At 39.5% G+C, this 18,598-nt stretch overlaps 2 protein-coding genes across 6 annotated transcripts in view; one reads left to right on the top strand and one right to left on the bottom strand.

Annotated features, from left to right (window-relative positions):
* skap1 (src kinase associated phosphoprotein 1) overlaps positions 1–3,790 on the top strand; it is a 44,801-nt gene extending 41,011 nt beyond the window's left edge. For 4 of the 5 annotated variants that reach the window (XM_080873792.1, XM_080873790.1, XM_080873791.1 and 1 more), the window contains exons 13-14: positions 1,504–1,606; positions 1,947–3,790. In XM_080873792.1, coding sequence (XP_080729918.1) covers positions 1,504–1,596 — 93 coding nt within the window. In that variant the 3' untranslated portion in view covers positions 1,597–1,606; positions 1,947–3,790. Of the gene's footprint in view, positions 1–1,503; positions 1,615–1,946 lie in introns of all 5 variants that reach the window. The other variant, XM_080873793.1, reaches the window with a different exon arrangement.
* Positions 3,791–3,796: 6 nt separating this feature from the next.
* On the bottom strand, positions 3,797–17,285 carry snx11 (sorting nexin 11). Its single transcript, XM_080873788.1, has 7 exons — positions 17,127–17,285; positions 15,124–15,163; positions 14,791–14,877; positions 10,135–10,235; positions 8,674–8,769; positions 8,348–8,572; positions 3,797–6,448 (listed from the first exon to the last, which is right to left on the bottom strand). The coding sequence occupies exons 2-7, from the start codon at positions 15,145–15,147 to the stop codon at positions 5,260–5,262; spliced, it is 1,722 nt and encodes a 573-aa protein (XP_080729914.1). The 5' UTR covers positions 15,148–15,163; positions 17,127–17,285; the 3' UTR covers positions 3,797–5,259.
* Positions 17,286–18,598: the final 1,313 nt, after the last annotated feature.

Genomic DNA, 18,598 nt, shown 5'->3' with positions numbered 1-18,598 from the left:
CCTCGCTGTCCAAACACCGCTCATTAGCTGCAGGCCTCATTCCTCTGGCTGCAGAGAGGTGTCAGGTCCGGATGATCGGCTAAACCTCCTACACGATGCTTTTCATCATGTCAACAGAGTGCGCGTGAACCAGAACCTGAATCTGAGGCATGCACTCAGCGGAAAAAACCCACCAATTTATTTTACATATGTGTCTGCACGTGTGTGATAAACTGTCCGCACAATCGTGTCGGGTCTGAAAAAGAGGAGAGATGAGTGGCACTGGGGTTTCTGCTCCAGCAGGGTGGCTTGTGCCCCCACTGCCAAGCCGATCGCTTTCCAAATATTGATCCAGTACAGATCTACTCATAGCCCGGCTGCTGTGATCAGATCATCATGCAGCGGTTCAGTCATGTTCGTTAAATGCTTGAAGCAGATTAAATAAGCAGCTTCATTATTTCAATGTACAGGTCTGGAAGCAGTGCAAACTGCTGTGTTCCCTGTATAAGTGTATATCAATTAACTTACTTACATTTGATTCGGCTTAGAGTTAACTGCGATTCTTTCAGCTACAAATAAACACACACAAAAAAATCCCTGTTTTCATAGAGATTCTAGTAGATTTCCTCCATGATAACCAAAGCATATGTTCAACCTCTATTTATTAATTTTTAAAGCCAAATTTTAGCCTCAAATAAATTTGTCTACATTATATTTTTAGGGTTTTTCTTCTAGGATGTTTTCTTTCAGTTCAGCAGATGAAAAATCAACATTTCTGGGGTTTCTTATCTGCACAAAGACTCATATGGTTTTCAGTCACAATACATCCTCCAGATCGATATTTATTGTTTGTTCTTAGCTTGTTTCAGGTTTTTTTTAAATCCCCATTATTATGCTTCTGAACTGTCCCAATTGTAAATAAAAGCTGTAATCATAAGTAATGAAAAAAACTGGTGTTTATGGGATTTTTTTTGAGGCACAGTGGATTTAATCGGTCACCTTCAACCAGCATTTATATTTTCTCTGAACATGCGCGTGAAATAATCCGTCTTTTTTGTGTTGTTTTTTTAATCACAGTACAGAAATGAACCCTCGTTATAATTAGTCTGGGGAAACGGGCCAGCTGTGGCGATGGCTTTGGAGCGGTTAAAAAAAGCTGTTTTATTGTAGACACTCGCTGTCTCGATAGCCTTGTTTACCGTTTGCCTCATTTTTTAATGAAAACCCTGGAGGCTAATACACCAAAAGTGTCCATTAGGAGTGTTGCGCATGGCTCTTTGTGGACGGGACCACGCTCGCCTGGATTTCCTGCGCCAGAGTTGACTTTAAGCATTTGTAACCTGATAGTTTTTCTCTGGGTTTCTGTGTTAAAATAATTCAAATGTCTCCTCTTGTGTTCAGTGGTGTGTCAAATCAGTATCAGTATCAAAGTGCAGGTTTTATGCCTGATCCCGCTTTGTTTACCTGTTCCTAGACGCCCTTTGAGCCTCACCGCTCTGTTTCTTCTTCTTTTTTGGGGCCCAGGAGTACAACATTCACGGGTGGTGGGTCGGCGAGCTAAACGGCACCGTGGGCATCGTCCCCAAGGACTTCCTGCAGCCTGCCTACATCCTCTGAGCTCCAACAGGTACCGAGGTACTCTCTTATCATCAGCATTATGGACCATTACTGTGGCCTAATACACAGAAACGGTCCCCCTGGTACTCATCCAGATTGCCACTGAGGTATATGCAGTCGTTGACCTGCCATTTATGGCATCTGCTGGCTGGAAGAAGTACTGCACAAAGCAATCCGAGTGCTGCAATGGGCAATGGGCGAGGATAAATATATGCAACAGAGGCATGATTACAGCGTCAGTTGTCCTATTTAAGAAAATGATTCCCTAATGCAGTCAGATAGGTGCAGCTTAAAATGAACACTGAATTATTAATGCGTCCTTCTCTGATACGGTTTCTTTTTCTTCACAGCGCTGCGGCTGCCAGCACGTCCTGCCATGAATTACTCTTGACACATCTGTCAGATAAGCGTTTGGCATTTCAAAATTATTCCCCTTTTATACCAATGTAAATTATTATATTATCACCTAAACCTGCTGCAGCTGTACTTACTCTTGTACACTATAAGCCATTTATAAAAGCCTGTTTAAAGAAAAAAAAATCTAAGTGCACACTAGAGCTGGAGTAATTAGTCTGTTTATCAGTTTTGATAAGTGATCAATCGTCCTAAATGTGAGATTTCTCATTTTCTTTATAAGTCTCAACCACTGTGTAGAAATATCAGAGAAGTGCCAAACTAAACAGTGAATGTGTTAATTCAAATAAAATGACAGACACATCAATAATTAAAAGCACCATTAGCTGCACTTTTGAGTGATTAAGAATGTTGCATGCATGCATTTATGAATCCACTGGATAAATCTGAAAACAGGACGTTGATTGTTAGTTTATAAATAATTTTCTCATAACTGACATAAGAAACAGTAATGTAAAGTATTTTAATGTAAACTCTGCTCAGAAATACTAAAAATAAAATATTGTGTGCGTTTGTTTCTGTTCTAAAGAAAAAGGGGGATTTTTAAAACTGTTTATTTGGAGCCACTAGGTGGCAGGCTTGCTTCAATGTCTTGAGTCATGTGTAAAAAGCTGTTTAATAACATGTCGTGACAGTAAAGAGGACAAGGTTTTATTGAAATAAAATAATCATGTGCACATGTACATGGATACCATCACTCACATTACCCTCGTACTCTTTGACATCCGTATTTAAACAAAACTCAAAATAAACCCCTGTAGTTATTACCAGGAACAAAACCAGTGAAACGTTAAAATCCCTCCACAGCTTAGATGCAAACAGCTTATTAAAATAAAGTCTGATTTCTGTGCGAAACCTCACAAATAGAACCTGCCGGTCCCTTTTAAATGCAGCTTAAAAGAAGCAGAAGTGTTGTGGGAACAACGTCGCTGCCAAGATGCAGACAGGTTACAGGCAAGACGACCAGAATTTCCACAGCAGGCATTCAGGATGTGTTTGAACTCGCTCATTACGATGCCAGAGGACGACGGCACGATCACACTGGACGTTTCAGTGATCAAACAGGCTTAAAAATTTTGATATAACTGATAAATTACAGGATTTCTTTTAGTGATAACTCAGTTATTGTACCTTTGTATTTTTAGCTTCCAGATTAGGTTTGCTTTGTTTTTCCTTTCTTTTTTTTTGTTAATTGAGGTTAAGTAAAATAAATATTAATTTATATAAATAAAATTCTATATTCATATTCTAATCATATTCTATGATTAACCCAAGGTTGTTAGTTTTAACTAAAACTCTGTGTAATAAAATCAAGACTAACTGAAATTATATTGATAATGATGATTAAAATGAAATAGAAATAAAAAGAAAATTACTTTAACTTCAGTGTTTGTCTGGTAAACTTTTTGTTGTTTGAGATTTAGGATGTCTAACTGCCTCAAAAGGGAAAAGTTTGTACTGTAAAACCAAAAAAAAAATTTGACCAATGACAAATATCCTTTATATTTTAATATTTAAGTAAACTAAAATCAACACTGACACTAATAAAAACTGAAGTGAACATTTTCAAACCCACTCTGGGAATCAACAAATTGCACTGAAAAGGAAAGAAAATTGAAATAAAAATGAATTCGAAAATACAAAACTGCTGTATTTTAAGTGCATTGTGTAGCATGCAATAATACTCTTTACATGCAGATAGATGGAAAATCCATCATAAAATCCAGTGCATACAGAGTAATGAGTGATTTCAGACACACCGAGTTGTGGAGAGAGGAAAACACACGGCTACATTTCACGCAGGGCAGGTCCTCTTTTTGGATGAACCTCAGTTGACGTGTTTCACAGGTGTCTGCTGTGGAAAAAGGCCCGCTGGAGTTAAAGCTCACATGTGTGAGGAAGAGTAAACTATTCTTAAAAATAACCTGTGCCCATCTTGCCTGAATGGAGTGTATAAATTATAAGTAAAAACTCTTAGTGTGTGTAAAACCATGTCATGGCCCTAAAGGTGCAAGGCATCCATTTCTACTTCATGAAGCTGTATAAACACAAAACAGGAATCACATTGTTACAGATCAGAAGTTCAAACAGGAGCCTCTGTGCATTTCACAGGTTGACTTAAGTGTGTTTTTTCCCCTCTCATCCTTCAGTAATAAATACCAGTTTAACACATGATCAGAGACGTGTGTACGGGGACTGAACTATGCGTATGCTTGTTCTCAGCCCGAGTATCATCCTGCGTTAGTGACCAGCACAGTGAAAGCTGTGAAGAATTAATATAAGCCGGGTATAACAGAACTATTTAACAGCATGTGAAGCACATTTAAAGAGCAGTTAGGTCTCATTTGAGGCTCCAAATGTGACGAGGAACTCTAGATTTAGAGAAAAGTTCACTTCGTTCAATGTCTGTCGTGAAAGAAAAATGTGTCCACTGATTATTTATTTTAGTGGCTTTCACCATTCCTCCTCTCCTTATTGGGAATTTAGAGATCCCCTTTTCAAAGAGATTTAAATAAAGGTTTTTCACATTGATCTTTTAAGTGCTGAATTTCCACTCTCTCTGTCCACTGTAGGAAGCAGTGTTGTGTTTACAAGTTAACCCCCTCCAGGGTTTTTCTAGGCTCAAAATGGGCCTCAAGAGTCAAAGTCAATGCAAAGACTCTGTGTTAACATGCTTTAACTTACAAAAAGAAAGAAAAAAGTCACAGTTCTGGTGATTTTGCTTTAGTAGAAAGCCAAAATCAATTTAGTGGGCACTAATTTTTTCATATGCAAGAAAAACCCCGACCTTGTGTTAGCATTTTTGGTTGTTTTTTTCTTTAATTAAATCAGGAAAATGTCTCTTGATGGTCAGTATGAACAGGAACCACAAATTTCACTAAGTTTCAATACAGACACAAAGGAATGTGAACTTATCCTTTAATTTAGGTGGATATTTTTGCCTAAATTCAGCCCCAGCTGTTTCCTTACTGAAAGGCCTCAGAGTATGAACCTAAACTTAACTCGAGCACCTTCTGCTGTTCACTGAAGCCAAATGGAGAAGTGAAGCAGTCAGGAGGGAAATCAGATCCGGTACATAACAGAGAAATTCTAATGTTAGATTCATGCTGTTTTGGAAGTGTTATACCTACATGACTGAGAGTGTGAGGTGTGTCTCGTAACCCTGACGATATGAAGACGCTGTGTACGATGGGCAGAGTTTGGAACCGAGCGTTTGATTCAGTGGATCTATATTAGAGGAAGACTTAACTAATGCACCTCCACCTCCTGAGTCTCCTCTGAAGGTGAGAGCGTGGCTTCCTCCTCGGTACATCTACCGTCACCCAATCCACGAGCGTGGCTGGTTGCTAAGATACTAAAGTCTCCATTTTCAGTCAGATATCCTGCAGTTACAGCAGAGTTAAGGTCTGCAGATTTACTCAGGTCACTGAGGGTGTATTGCAGGTCCTCATCCTCCTGGGCAGAAAGGTGCAGTTTTTCATCAGGATATCCGTTCACCTGCAGGTCCATGATGTTCCTGCTGGATGCCTCCCCATCTGACCAGCGAGTGGCGTCTTCAGGAGGAGTCTTCACAAAGTCGTTTGCAACCTGGATCGAGTCGTCTGCCTCCTCACAAACGCTTTCCTCATCACTGACCTTCACGATGCTGTCGTTGGAAGATGGCAGAGAGGAGCTGACCGTGTCGCACTCGTCGCTTTCATCTTTGTTGCCAGCAAAATCCACTTCCTGTGTGTCATCACCATCCTGTACCACCGCAGATACACCGTTCAACATGTGGGCCTCGTCAGTGATTTCTGATTCGAGCAGTGTTTCCTCGTTACCTCCTGCTTTGTTGCCTTTTTGGTCGTCTGCGTTGACTTCTAGAACATGAACCTCATTAACCTCAGAGATGACGGGATTCTCGGTACAGATGTTTTCCATAGCTTCCTGAGATCTGGCATCACTTCCTAAAATGTGTTCATCACAGTTATTTTCCTTAAAATCTAAAATCTTCTCAGAATCATCACATTTTTCAGGCTCACAGTTGACTTTTCCTTCATGAGCATCCTCATTACTCTCCTGCAGCTCCACCTTTTCTTCTTCACCTGGAGGTAAAACAATCTTCCCATTGATCACACTGTCCTCAAAGCCGATCCCCGTGAACGTGTGCACCTCCACCGGAGTCTGTAATCTCTGCTGGATCTGCTCAGCAGAGCTAAGACTCTCTGGACTGTCCCCCAGATAAAAGGTTGCCTCTGATGGGCCGCTGTCCTCAAGAACCGTTTCAAGAACGGCCTCAAGATGGTTGCTCTTCTGGGAAATCCTTACTGAGCATTTCTTCCTATGGTCCTGATCATGGACCTCCAGTAAACCTTCTAGAGGGTCAGCGTCACCACATGAGACGAGCTCCGGGCTGATGGTCTCATTAGGTTGTTGGCAAGGTTGATGAGGAGCCGGGCTGTGGAGGAAAACGGGAACAAGGGTTTAGAAATTGTTCAGTTTAAACATTTTATACATTTAATGAGGAGTTGATACGTTGCTACTAAAGGGGAGAGGTGTAAGGAAAAGCTCTAGAATACGGAGACTATGCTGGTTAGCTCAGCTTAGCACAAAAACTCCAGAATGGAGAAGTAATCATCCAATAAATAAATAAATAAATCACAAAATCAATCATCCAATCCCAACAATTTCCATCTTTTTTTTTTGTAATGTGTTAAACAAGATAAAGAAGAAAGGGCTCTATATAACTGCCAACATTCAGCCGAATTAAGAACAAGCAGCAACATGTAGGGCTAAAAATCTGCAGTTCCTGTTATCCGATTGTTCAGTCTGACGTCACTAGCCGTGTCTGGGTCTAAACTCCGCTGCAGGTCCATATATCAAACGATCACTATGGCATTACTGAGAGTTGAAAAACTGTCTAAAGTCTTTCATCTTTAATAAAATGATCAGCGTTCTGCTCTACCAGGTGTAACAATTGAGTTTAACATCCAGGCATCCATGAAAACGGAATTTATGACATTTAACGGAGTTAGAAGTTAGCAGGGAGTTAGCTCGCTAGCTTCTATCTAAATACAATATAGCATGTCCTGACTGCGGGGTTTTGGAAACAAATTAAAACGTACAGCTCTGTTATCACTTCCAGCATAAATGAAGACAGAAAACTAAACAGCAGTGACGTTTGTAGGGTTACTGAAGTTGGGCTAGCTGGTATATAATGATGTGCTACGTGACCGCTAGCGACACAGCTATGTTAGCATAATATAAACAAGCTAACTTTTTTTCCCACTCGATAAAAGTTACCGTGAGTGTTCTCGGTGGTCAGGAACAAATGTAATCGCATGGCAGGATGCTGTAAAAGGACCAAACTTCAGCCAGGAGAACAACTGAGATAATCCATCCACAATACGAGGTTAGTCATTCATATACTGCTGCATGGGCTGGGCTGTAGTTACATCCTAAGGTTTTAAAAACTGAGCTTAAATAAATGATTAGTGGTAATAAAAGCCGAGGGAGGTCAACAGTGATCACTGACTGTTTTAGGAGCTTTTTGAGATCAAATAGAAGAAAATACAAAACATTAAACATGTTAACAATACAAAAGCCATATTAAACGCAGACAACTTTAGGCCCGGAAGTAGGATTCGTCACGTCATCACTTAACAACCGGATGGCCACTTGAGGCTGGCTGCAAATGAGTCAGTCCCCCATAGACATTGTTAAAATGCCCAACTTTACTACAGAAAAAAAAATACAATGGTCTAATACAAAAAAAGGTTTTGGCCTCTTTGGGTAATTTTTTTTTTTTAACTCATCGATTTGGAAACTTCTAGACTTCACCTGGCCTTCTCCACCATATTTGTAGTACTTTTGGAGTATTTTTAAAGTGATCTGTTAATATTGTCTGCTTTGTGTTTAACTGAGCTAATAAGTTTGTGACTTTTGGTAAGTGAAATTCTGGATTTTTTTATTGGTTATTTAGGAAAACTTAAAATTCAATCCTCTTGTGCAAATATGGATGCTGCTGGCTTAAAAAAACAACAACAACATCAACGATGACAACACCAACAACAACAACAACATGGTAGCTGCTAAATGTTAATGCTGAGGCTTCAAATGTCTCAGTTGGTGAATATAAATAGTCTATTGTTTACAATCATAGACTGTATATAAATGATGGACAAACATATAGACATGTTATATCTACTCTCAGGTTTTAACATGGAAGTCTATTAGATTGGCTCACTTTTGGAGTGAGCCTCAAGTGGGCATTAGAGGTACTGCAGTCATTGTTTTTAGCAATACACCCGTATGCATAATCATCTCTGTAGGTACCGTTCTGATCTTTTTCACTTACCTTTCCATTGATTCGTAAGAAATGGTCAAACATGGCTCCTTGATCAAATCGTCCTCCTGTGCCTGAGCTAGTCCCTGATTGGACGAGGCATACGTGAGGATGGCATCTGTCACGGAGTAAGGGGTGTGGCCTTGGACACAGTCCTGGATGTGACCGACTGGCAGCTGGGTCTGTAGAAAGAGGTGGAGCTGGCTGTCTGACAGACAGACGGTCATGTGCACCACTCTACAAAAAAACAAAAAGAAAAAAAATGACAGAGGTAAAACAAGATTAGAAAATGCTTGTTTAGACGATCAAATACTGATTTTAGAAGAAGGAGAACTGACTTGTCCAAGAAAATCTGAAGTCCCTTTCTTCTCTTCTCCAAAAAGTCCTCATTGTTGAAGGAGAAGAAGGATTTCCCTGGAAGATCTGGGACTGGTCTGTAAGGATAAATAATAATAATTATCCATGTCTGTGGAGATAATTATGTTAAATCTGGCATAGAAACACTGCTCCAGAGGTGCATCCTCATATTTGAGGTCACTGTTTCTATAAGCAATCCCAGTGAACCAAAGCACTCAGTCGCACTTTTTTTTCTGGTTGGTTCTGTGTGTCATCACTGAAGAAACCTGAGATTAAAGGATCTTTCAGACATATCTGTGAATCACACAAAGCTTATCTCATAAAGTCCAACAATAAAAACATGGAGCTGGAAATGAGCAGAGTAGAATCACGTTAAAGCAGATGAGTTTCCTGTTCAGTCCCGTTTTAATTTTGTTTCAGTAAATATCTGGCTCTTAGCTGCTAAATGCTCCACACAGAGCAGCTAATGTACATCCATTTATTTTCTTAACCGTTTAACCACTAACATGGGCTGAAGCGTATCTGGCTATCACAGAGAAATAGGCAGGTACACCTCAGATAGGACTCCAGTCTATCACAGGCCTAACCCTCTAATCAGAATCACCAGTTAACACATGCAAATCCAGTGAGTGTACAGTCAGAGGAAAGGAGGAACATGCTTCACAGAGCTAAATGGAGTCTTGTTTCAGGCATCCCTCTACTAGATGAGACACAATTCATCTTTGTAAAAGACAGCCTTAGATCACTAACAGACATTTACACAAAATGTTTAATTGTTGTTGCTTTTTGTTTCTCCAGACTTTTTTTTTTTTTTTAAAGTCCCAAATAAGTCATCCACGTTGATTCCATGTCCATTTCTCTAAATAAGGTTTGTACATCTTGTTATAGAGAAGGGGGGTGGGGGTTAACTGACTCTGTTGTGTAAAGCACTTTAAAAGAAACAACACAAATATTCTTATTTTAAGCATTCTGGAAATCCAGGATGCTTAAAAGTCTTTTCCTGATTGTTATTTTGGGATTAATAAACCCTGGGTGGCGACCTGCTTTCATCTCCATCTTTGTCATATCTCGTCTATAATATCCAGACAATAACTTGAACCTGGTATTCAATACCGCTGCACAATCCACTTTGTATTGTCTCTGTCCTGTCTTTGTTTATCGTACAGTTAATATTGTATAGTTATCATTATAGTATTGTATAGTTACTAATTAATACCTTTTTAATCCCTTTATTGTACCGAAATTTAGCACGTTATTTATTTTATAATGTCTAGTTTTATATCTCTTGGAGATATATCTTTTATATACTAATAAATGCACCGTGGGAGGCTTGAGGTGAATTTCGGTACACTGTACACTGTGTATACTTCTGTATTGACAATAAAGCTCTTGAATCTCTATGAGGACCAAAGAACAGAACAAAACTGGACCAGCTGACTTACACCAAACCGGCGTTCTTCTGCAGCTTCTTCTTGAGCCACACAAACTCACTGTACCGCCGCCGCACACAGGATGTCTTGGCTGTGAAGGCTTTACTGTTGGTCTGAGAAAAAAAAAAAAAAAAAAAAGTATTAAAAATGGGAACGTTGGTGATATTTTGAGGGCTTTTTTCATAATATAATTAAAATCAAAAGGCACAATAGCCTGACGCCAATAGAAAGAGAAGGGGGAAAGAGGTGTTGTTCTCTGTGCCGGAAATATTCAAAACTACATGAAATGCAGATTCTTTCAAAACAGAAAATAATAATCCCCAAATATTTCACTTAGTCCTGCCTAAAAACATAATAAAAAGTCAGATATTTTTAGGCCAGTGGCTGGGTTACATACGGGCCAGGTTTTTAGTAAACTCATGCCACTGATGATCACACTCATGCTGTGACTTTAGTGAGTCATGTTGCAGCTGGTGAAACTGCTGCTGAGCTTATGAAGTTATCACATGTCTGATTTGTTCCAGTAACATGTGACACTTTCTAGTCATGTCTACATAACAACGAGGTCCGTGGTTTTTAAAGAAATAACAAATAGAATCCAAATTCATGCTTTTTAAGATGTAAAATAAAATTGAATTAGGAGCAAACAATGTCAAAACTACAAGTTTAGAGAAAGAAGAACGGAAGCGCTACAAGGTCCTGACATCTGATCCCACAGCACGCTTTGGTGATGCAGGTAGGATTACAAAGGTCATGGAAAATGTGATAAATATCATCTGCAAGTATACCCTCAGGGAAAAAGAAAAAGCAAAACAAAACAAGGTATTGTGGTAAAATGATATTTTAACTTTGGTCGTTTCTTTAATCCAAATTAGTTAAAGAATAATGTGTTCGTCTTAAAAATGTATTATTCATTCATTCATTAATAAGCAATCTACCAACACCTGTGACCTGGTACATTCTAATCACCTCTGTCAATTCTTGATATATATTATGATGTATTTTTTATATATTGTGCTATTTCTTAAATGTGTAAATCTGTAACATTTTGTAGTGTTAAATAGTCGACTCTGTTACTGTTACTGTACTGGAGCAACTGTAACCCACATAATTTCCTTAGGGATTAATAAAGTATGCTGATTCTGATATAAAACACCGAGGGTGATCAATGGGCTAAAATTTTTAAATTTCAACCAACAGGTGAACAAAAGTGCTGCTAAAGATCTAAACTTCTTAAAGATGATAAGAGAAAGACTTTAGAGCTTTCTGCCGCCTGCCTAACAATAATGTGTCGCCTCCTGCATCTCCCCATTAGGTATCCTTTATATTGGCCTTCTACAGATAAAGGTCGTGTTTAACACATGTAAAGTCCTCACGCTTTCCAGAGTTAACACCCAGAAGACCCCTTGGGACCTTAAAAGTAATAGTTGAGCGGGGAAATTATGAATTATGCATGAAATTAGGACAAAGAATGCGCTTTGTCCACTTAAATTTACAGAGATCTGTGCATTCGCTTTTACTTTCAGCCACTTGGAATGTATTTCAAGCGTCTACTTAAATTAAATCCCATTTATAGAAAAATGCACAGCACTTGTGATTTCCCTTTGTTGGAAAGTCAGAACCTCTCTGGTGGGTCGCAAAAATGTTTATATGCAGGAAAACCCCTGGTTAGATTTAGACACAGAGAGAGCTTAGGCAGTTACAGTGGGGCAAAAAAGTATTTAGTCAGCCACCGATTGTGCAAGTTCCCCCACTTAAAATGATGACAGAGGTCAGTAATTTGCACCAGAGGTACACTTCAACTGTGAGAGACAGAATGTGAAAAAAAAAAATCCATGAATCCACATGGTAGGATTTGTAATGAATTTATTCGTAAATCAGGGTGGAAAATAAGTATTTGGTCAATAACAAAAATACAACTCAATACTTTGTAACATAACCTTTGTTGGCAATAACAGAGGTCAAACGTTTACTATAGGTCTTTACCAGGTTTGCACACACAGTAGCTGGTATTTTGGCCCATTCCTCCATGCAGATCTTCTCGAGAGCAGTGATGTTTTGGGGCTGTCGCCGAGCAACACGGACTTTCAACTCCCGCCACAGATTTTCTATGGGGTTGAGGTCTGGAGACTGGCTAGGCCACTCCAGGACTTTCAAATGCTTCTTACGGAGCCACTCCTTTGTTGCCCGGGCGGTGTGTTTTGGATCATTGTCATGTTGGAAGACCCAGCCTCGTTTCATCTTCAAAGTTCTCACTGATGGAAGGAGGTTTTGGCTCAAAATCTCACGATACATGGCCCCATTCATTCTGTCCTTAACACGGATCAGTCGTCCTGTCCCCTTGGCAGAAAAACAGCCCCATAGCATGATGTTTCCACCCCCATGCTTCACAGTAGGTATGGTGTTCTTGGGATGCAACTCAGTATTCTTCTTCCTCCAAACACGACGAGTTGAGTTTATACCAAAAAGTTCTACTTTGGTTTCATCTGACCACATGACATTCTCCCAATCCTCTGCTGTATCATCCATGTGCTCTCTGGCAAACTTCAGACGGGCCTGGACATGCACTGGCTTCAGCAGCGGAACACGTCTGGCACTGCGGGATTTGATTCCCTGCCGTTGTAGTGTGTTACTGATGGTGACCTTTGTTACTTTGGTCCCAGCTCTCTGCAGGTCATTCACCAGGTCCCCCCGTGTGGTTCTGGGATCTTTGCTCACCGTTCTCATGATCATTTTGACCCCACGGGATGAGATCTTGCGTGGAGCCCCAGATCGAGGGAGATTATCAGTGGTCTTGTATGTCTTCCATTTTCTGATGATTGCTCCCACAGCTGATTTTTTCACACCAAGCTGCTTGCCTATTGTAGATTCACTCTTCCCAGTCTGGTGCAGGTCTACAATACTTTTCCTGGTGTCCTTCGAAAGCTCTTTGGTCTTGGCCATGGCGGAGTTTGGAGTCTGACTGTTTGAGGCTGTGGACAGGTGTCTTTTATACAGATGATGAGTTCAAACAGGTGCCATTCATACAGGTAACGAGTGGGGGACAGAAAAGCTTCTTACAGAAGACGTTACAGGTCTGTGAGAGCCAGAGATTTTCCATGTTTGAGGTGACCAAATACTTATTTTCCACCCTGATTTACGAATAAATTCTTTACAAATCCTACCATGTGAATTCATGGATTTTTTTTTTCACATTCTGTCTCTCACAGTTGAAGTGTACCTCTGGTGCAAATTACTGACCTCTGTCATCATTTTAAGTGGGGGAACTTGCACAATCGGTGGCTGACTAAATACTTTTTTGCCCCACTGTAAATGTTGGACAGGTTTATAGTTCCTGTGAAGTAAGAGGCAATAAAAGTGCTAACTTTTGTCCTAAAAAAAGTATTCTTGAGGAAACTGTCTCACCTATGCAACACAATAACATGTCGACAACAAACAAACCCATGTAAGATCATGTGAGGTTGCATAGTTTTAGCCAATATCATGAGTCAGCTCCCACAAACACACAGACACAGAGAGGAAATCCGCCCAGGCATGAAGCCTTGCTGCTGAAACCGCATTCCTCGGCACGGCTGGTGTCTCCATAACAACGTGAAACTCCTCCCCCCCTAAAAAAAAAAAAAAACATTCAAGGAGCGGTAAAGCCCCGACTCTTTTATACTCTTATCTGTTAAAAAAGTTTGAGGAAATCCTTGAGGTGTTGTTTCAGGGAGAAATGTCTTTATGTGTCACAGACTATTTAACATTCAAGTCTGTGTATTTTTTGCATTTTATCTGCACTGTAATCACTGCAAACAGTTAGTTTGCAGTACTCCATCCATCCACGCAGGCATGCATGCAATGAAGCCAAAACCTCCAAAACTCCTGGGAGGACTCATGCATGTGTTGAGTTTGCCTCTTCATTGTTGGACACCAGCACCCAGGAGGCATCCTAGTGAGACAGTGCACCACCTCAGCTGGCTCCTTTCAATATGGTGGAGTAGCGGCTACATTCTGAGTCCTTCTCAAATGACCGAGCTCCTAACCCTAGCTCTAACGGAGGCACTTGCAGCAACAACTCATCCCTGACCTGTAGTGGGTTCTGTGAACCAGCTGAGAACTATGACCTCAAACTTGGAGGTGCCAATTCTCATAGCTGCGACTTGGCTACACCCAGAAATCCTGTCCATACAATTTTGATCCCAATCAGTGAAAAAAATTAAGTCCAGTGAAGTCCAACACCTACCGGGAATGAGTACAACCTATTACCGGCAATGAGGACCAATGGATTCAAACCAACAATTTTCCTGCTCTGAGGCAGCAGTGCTTAAACACACATTCACTTTGAATTATGACTCTGGTTTAATTAGTTGATATAACCTAGTTTAAACTACACATTTCTGCTTATAAATGATTATCAAAAGACAATTAATTTTTTTTAATGTGTTAACAGTCAAACGGAGACGTATGTTGACATAAAACTACTTGTAATGCTCATCTGTTATCTGCACTATAATCACTACTACAATTAAAGTGTGGAAAGAAAACCCTGTGATGTCCCAGAACTGTACGTGTTCTCTTCAGGTGTTTATGTTTTTTGGTCCAAAACTTTAACCTGAATGAAAATCTTTAATCACCCACAAACGCTGTGGCCAAACATTTCTGCTGCTGGTTCATTTTCATACTCACATGCAGGAATATTTTATAATCCACATAGGAGTTCCAGGAGCCTTCGTTCTGAATGCGGGGATCTTGAACCCGCACTGCCACAAACTCCTGAAAGATAGACACACAAAGCGTGTCAGCAGTGCTGTTTGCATGTGTGTTGTGTCATTATTGTGAAACCACCACACTGTTGGCACGACACAGGCCTCTTCTGCAAACTTTGTTTTTTACAGAGGCTTTTACCCATCAGTCTGTTGTTCTCCAGTTTAGCTAAAGGCTAGTGTGAACATGTGTAGAAAGCAGAACTTGTGTTGAAAATTAAAACATTTAAATAAGAGAGAGAGAAAAGGTACTTACATCTTCTTCGTGATTACTGATCATCCTACCGAGTGCTGCACTGCAAAGAGAGGAGCAAACAATCAGATCAGCTGCGTCAAAACCTTTTGAACATTGAGAAAGTTTCACCAGTGGCGTCATGAGCTCATGAATCACCCTTTGAAAGAGAAGCTGGGCAGCTCAGCCTAACTGAGTCACTCTCACACTCACACTTCTATTTACCATGAGTAGCCCGCAGCCACTCTTCCACAGAGGGGAGCATGTGTGAAGTGAGATTAACATGCAAGCTTAAAGTCACAGTTTTTTTGCTCTCTTTTTACCCTGACAGAGAAATGAATACATTAACTGGTTTAAAATAAGCTGCAAGCACCACATTTTCACTGATTCTTTTAATTTACAGTACAATCCAAGAGTGATACAGATTCTCCACTGAGGAATACCTTTTAAATGCAACCTGCTGAGTTGCATCTTACTAACAAGCCCAAAGGAAGCTGTGGAGACATGTTACAGCAGCATTTCTATTCCACTGCTGATGCAGAAAGTGCATCAATTTTTTTTCCTGCTTGCTCCTAATATAGATGCCAAGTGCATTTTACACTGCTGGGAAATGCAGATAATAGTACACCCATAATTTTCAATTAATACAACTAATCTCACTTTGATCTAATCAAAAACTAAAGTGATTTCCACGTCTTCTTTGTTAGGCTACATGGCAGTGCTGGAGCTAAAGGTGCTAAGCTTAAAGCGATCCAGTTTAACCAGCTGCAGTGTCAATGTGCAGATGTCATGTTAGAAATGAATGCATAACCGATTTGCAGCACCAATGTTACCTTTTGTATTTTATTTTATTTGTAATAGGCCATACTCAGTCGGTCCAATTTGTGCAAAAATAACACCCTGCTGTTTACGTGAGAGAGCTCACAGCCTAAAGCAGGCAGCCCGAGTTAACCAATAACGCTGATAATCACCATCATGACACCCGTTAACGCCAACTGGGGTTTCAGGTTTTTGTTGACACAAGGAAACCCCAGCTATGTTGAATTTTCTTCATAGTACACCTCACAGGACTAAAAGTATGCTGTTTAGTCTGTTTCCTGCTTTGCAAGCTTCCCTGTTATCAGTAACCAAATACTGGAAGTTGGTTAAACCACTGTCAGTTCAATTCTTTAATTTAACTTTGACTGACTGGTTTCTTCCACCAGTTCTTAAAACTAGTCTGAAAATGACATAACACTGTCTGAGTGACACCTACACGAAACCCAAAAGTGTCCACGTGTATTGAGTCTTGTGAAAGTTCAAAGCAACTGAAAAAGGGTATTGATACTCAGCACAAAGTGTAAACTATGACTGCATCCAAATATCAGCTGAATATCAGGACCAAAATCCACCACGAAATTGGTTATTGGTCTAATTTAGTATTGATATCACCTCAGAATTTGCCAGTCAGCGCTTCCTTATTGTAAACAATATGTACACGGGGGTTTTCAGGCAAAAATCAGACAATATGTGACAAAGAACATGCTCTTAATTTTTTTTGGCCTAAAAAAAATTTCCCCATGTAATGGTGGTTTTGTGGCCAGTCTTAAATATAGATTCCTCTTATAAAGTGCACTAGCAAATAAGCTATAAATAACACACAAGCAGGATGCGTGAGTTCAGCAAAAGAAAAAAAAAAACGATTTAAAAAAGCCAGGATGATCTACATGTACATAGCTAGTCTCAAAACAATCAACACAACAGGGACAATCACTTTAAATCTCCTTTTACTGTTACAGACACTTTTAACAGCTATTCTCCACCAGAAACACCGCGTAAATGTGTTTTTCTCTGCTTTAGCTGGCATTTCTTGAACCAGTTTGATAACAATCGAAAACAACCACATATGAGCACCCACTTGGAAGAGGTGAAGACTTAACAACAACGTGTTTCGTTTAGTTTCCTGGCCTGACTAATTGTACTTTTCAACAAGGTGGCTAACAAACAAACACCAGCTGAAGGGCTAGCTCCAGCTAGCAGGTACTTACTTTCATACGTTGGCTGCTGTGGTCTCGCCCGGTCGGCTGTGATCGACGTTGCTGGTTTCGTTTGTCGATATTTCTGCTCGATTTGGCAACAAATTCTTCAAACACAGAGGACTGTGTTCACCGGTAGCTCCTATCTCCATTTCGCAAGTCACAAGCTCCACCCCTGCGCGTCACGTTTTTACGTCACCGCGTAGTGCAGGGTAGCACGTAAAGAGGGAGGGGCGTGAACAAAAACCCGCTGGCTTTGAAAAGCTAGCGGGGTTGTTTTCTTTTTCTGTTTATTAGTAAAAACAGCAAACGATGATCAAATTGTTTTAATGTAATGCTCAGTTTGCTTAAATATTATGAGTAAAAGTTTAAAGCGGGTAAATTTGGCTCTGTGGATGCGGTACTGTCCTGAGATAACTGAAATACTGATTATATGTAATTCTTTAAAATATTTAATACCTCTATTCTTAAACAGTTTTTTGAAAGATATTTGTCAGGCACAATAAAGTTTTATTTACATCTCAGTCAGTCAAATAAATGCTGCTTGACTGTTGTTGTTGTGTGGTAGGTATGGTCAAACGGAAAATACTTTTTTTTATGGAAGCATTTTTTTCCACCACAGAAATTTTTTACCACATCAAAATTACTCAAAATCTTATTATCTCGACATTTCAACTTAATAATTCAAAGTTAGGGTTAGTGATTAAGATTAGGGTTGTCTGGGGCTTACTAACTCTTCTCAACATTTGAGAAAATAACTCAAAACTTACCCAAAAAAAAGGGTAAAACTCCGACATTTAAAGTTCTTGACTCAAAATTTAGACTTAAAAATGGCAAAAAAAAAAGGAAAAAAAAAAGTCAAAATACTGTGGTGAAAACACACTTCCACAATTTCTGACATCTTTCTAAAAGCACTACTTTTCATACTTTATATAAACGTAACTAAAATACTTATTTCTTATAATTGGTAATTTATTTCAACATGTGAACAATATACAAGTACATTTAGTAAAGAAAATAAGAGAGAGAAAAAAATACTATACAAATTACATAAAAAAAAAAAACAATCAGTACTTGTGCTCAGTGCTGAGCAAGAGCCTGGATCCACTGCTCATTTCTTTATATATATTTTAATTCTTTAATACAATCTGAACTCTAGGAAAGCGTTTAATATAGTTTTAAGTAGTTTGCAGGAACAGTTCCCTAATCTTTTTTGAGGACTTTCTAAGCTCATCTTTGGATGCTGGTTGGTTTTTCTTCTGTTCTTTGTCATGATGATGCCACACTGCTTCACTAATCAGAAAATCTGGATCTTTTATTATGATTCTGCCAAAAGCACATCAGAATTATATGCTGTCCCATTCACTGCAAAGAAAGCACTCTGACCATTCAAAAAATACTAAAATAAGAGTTTCTAATAAATACAGTATAAAAATATAAATGTGTACAAATGTGTGTGTGTGTGTGTGTGTGTGTGTGTGTGT

The sequence above is a fragment of the Rhamphochromis sp. 'chilingali' genome (assembly GCF_963969265.1).
Source record: "Rhamphochromis sp. 'chilingali' genome assembly, chromosome: 22".
Lineage (NCBI taxonomy): Eukaryota > Metazoa > Chordata > Actinopteri > Cichliformes > Cichlidae > Rhamphochromis > Rhamphochromis sp. 'chilingali'.
Note: the sequence above shows the minus strand (reverse complement) of the source record. Positions and strands in the feature narration are given on the sequence as shown.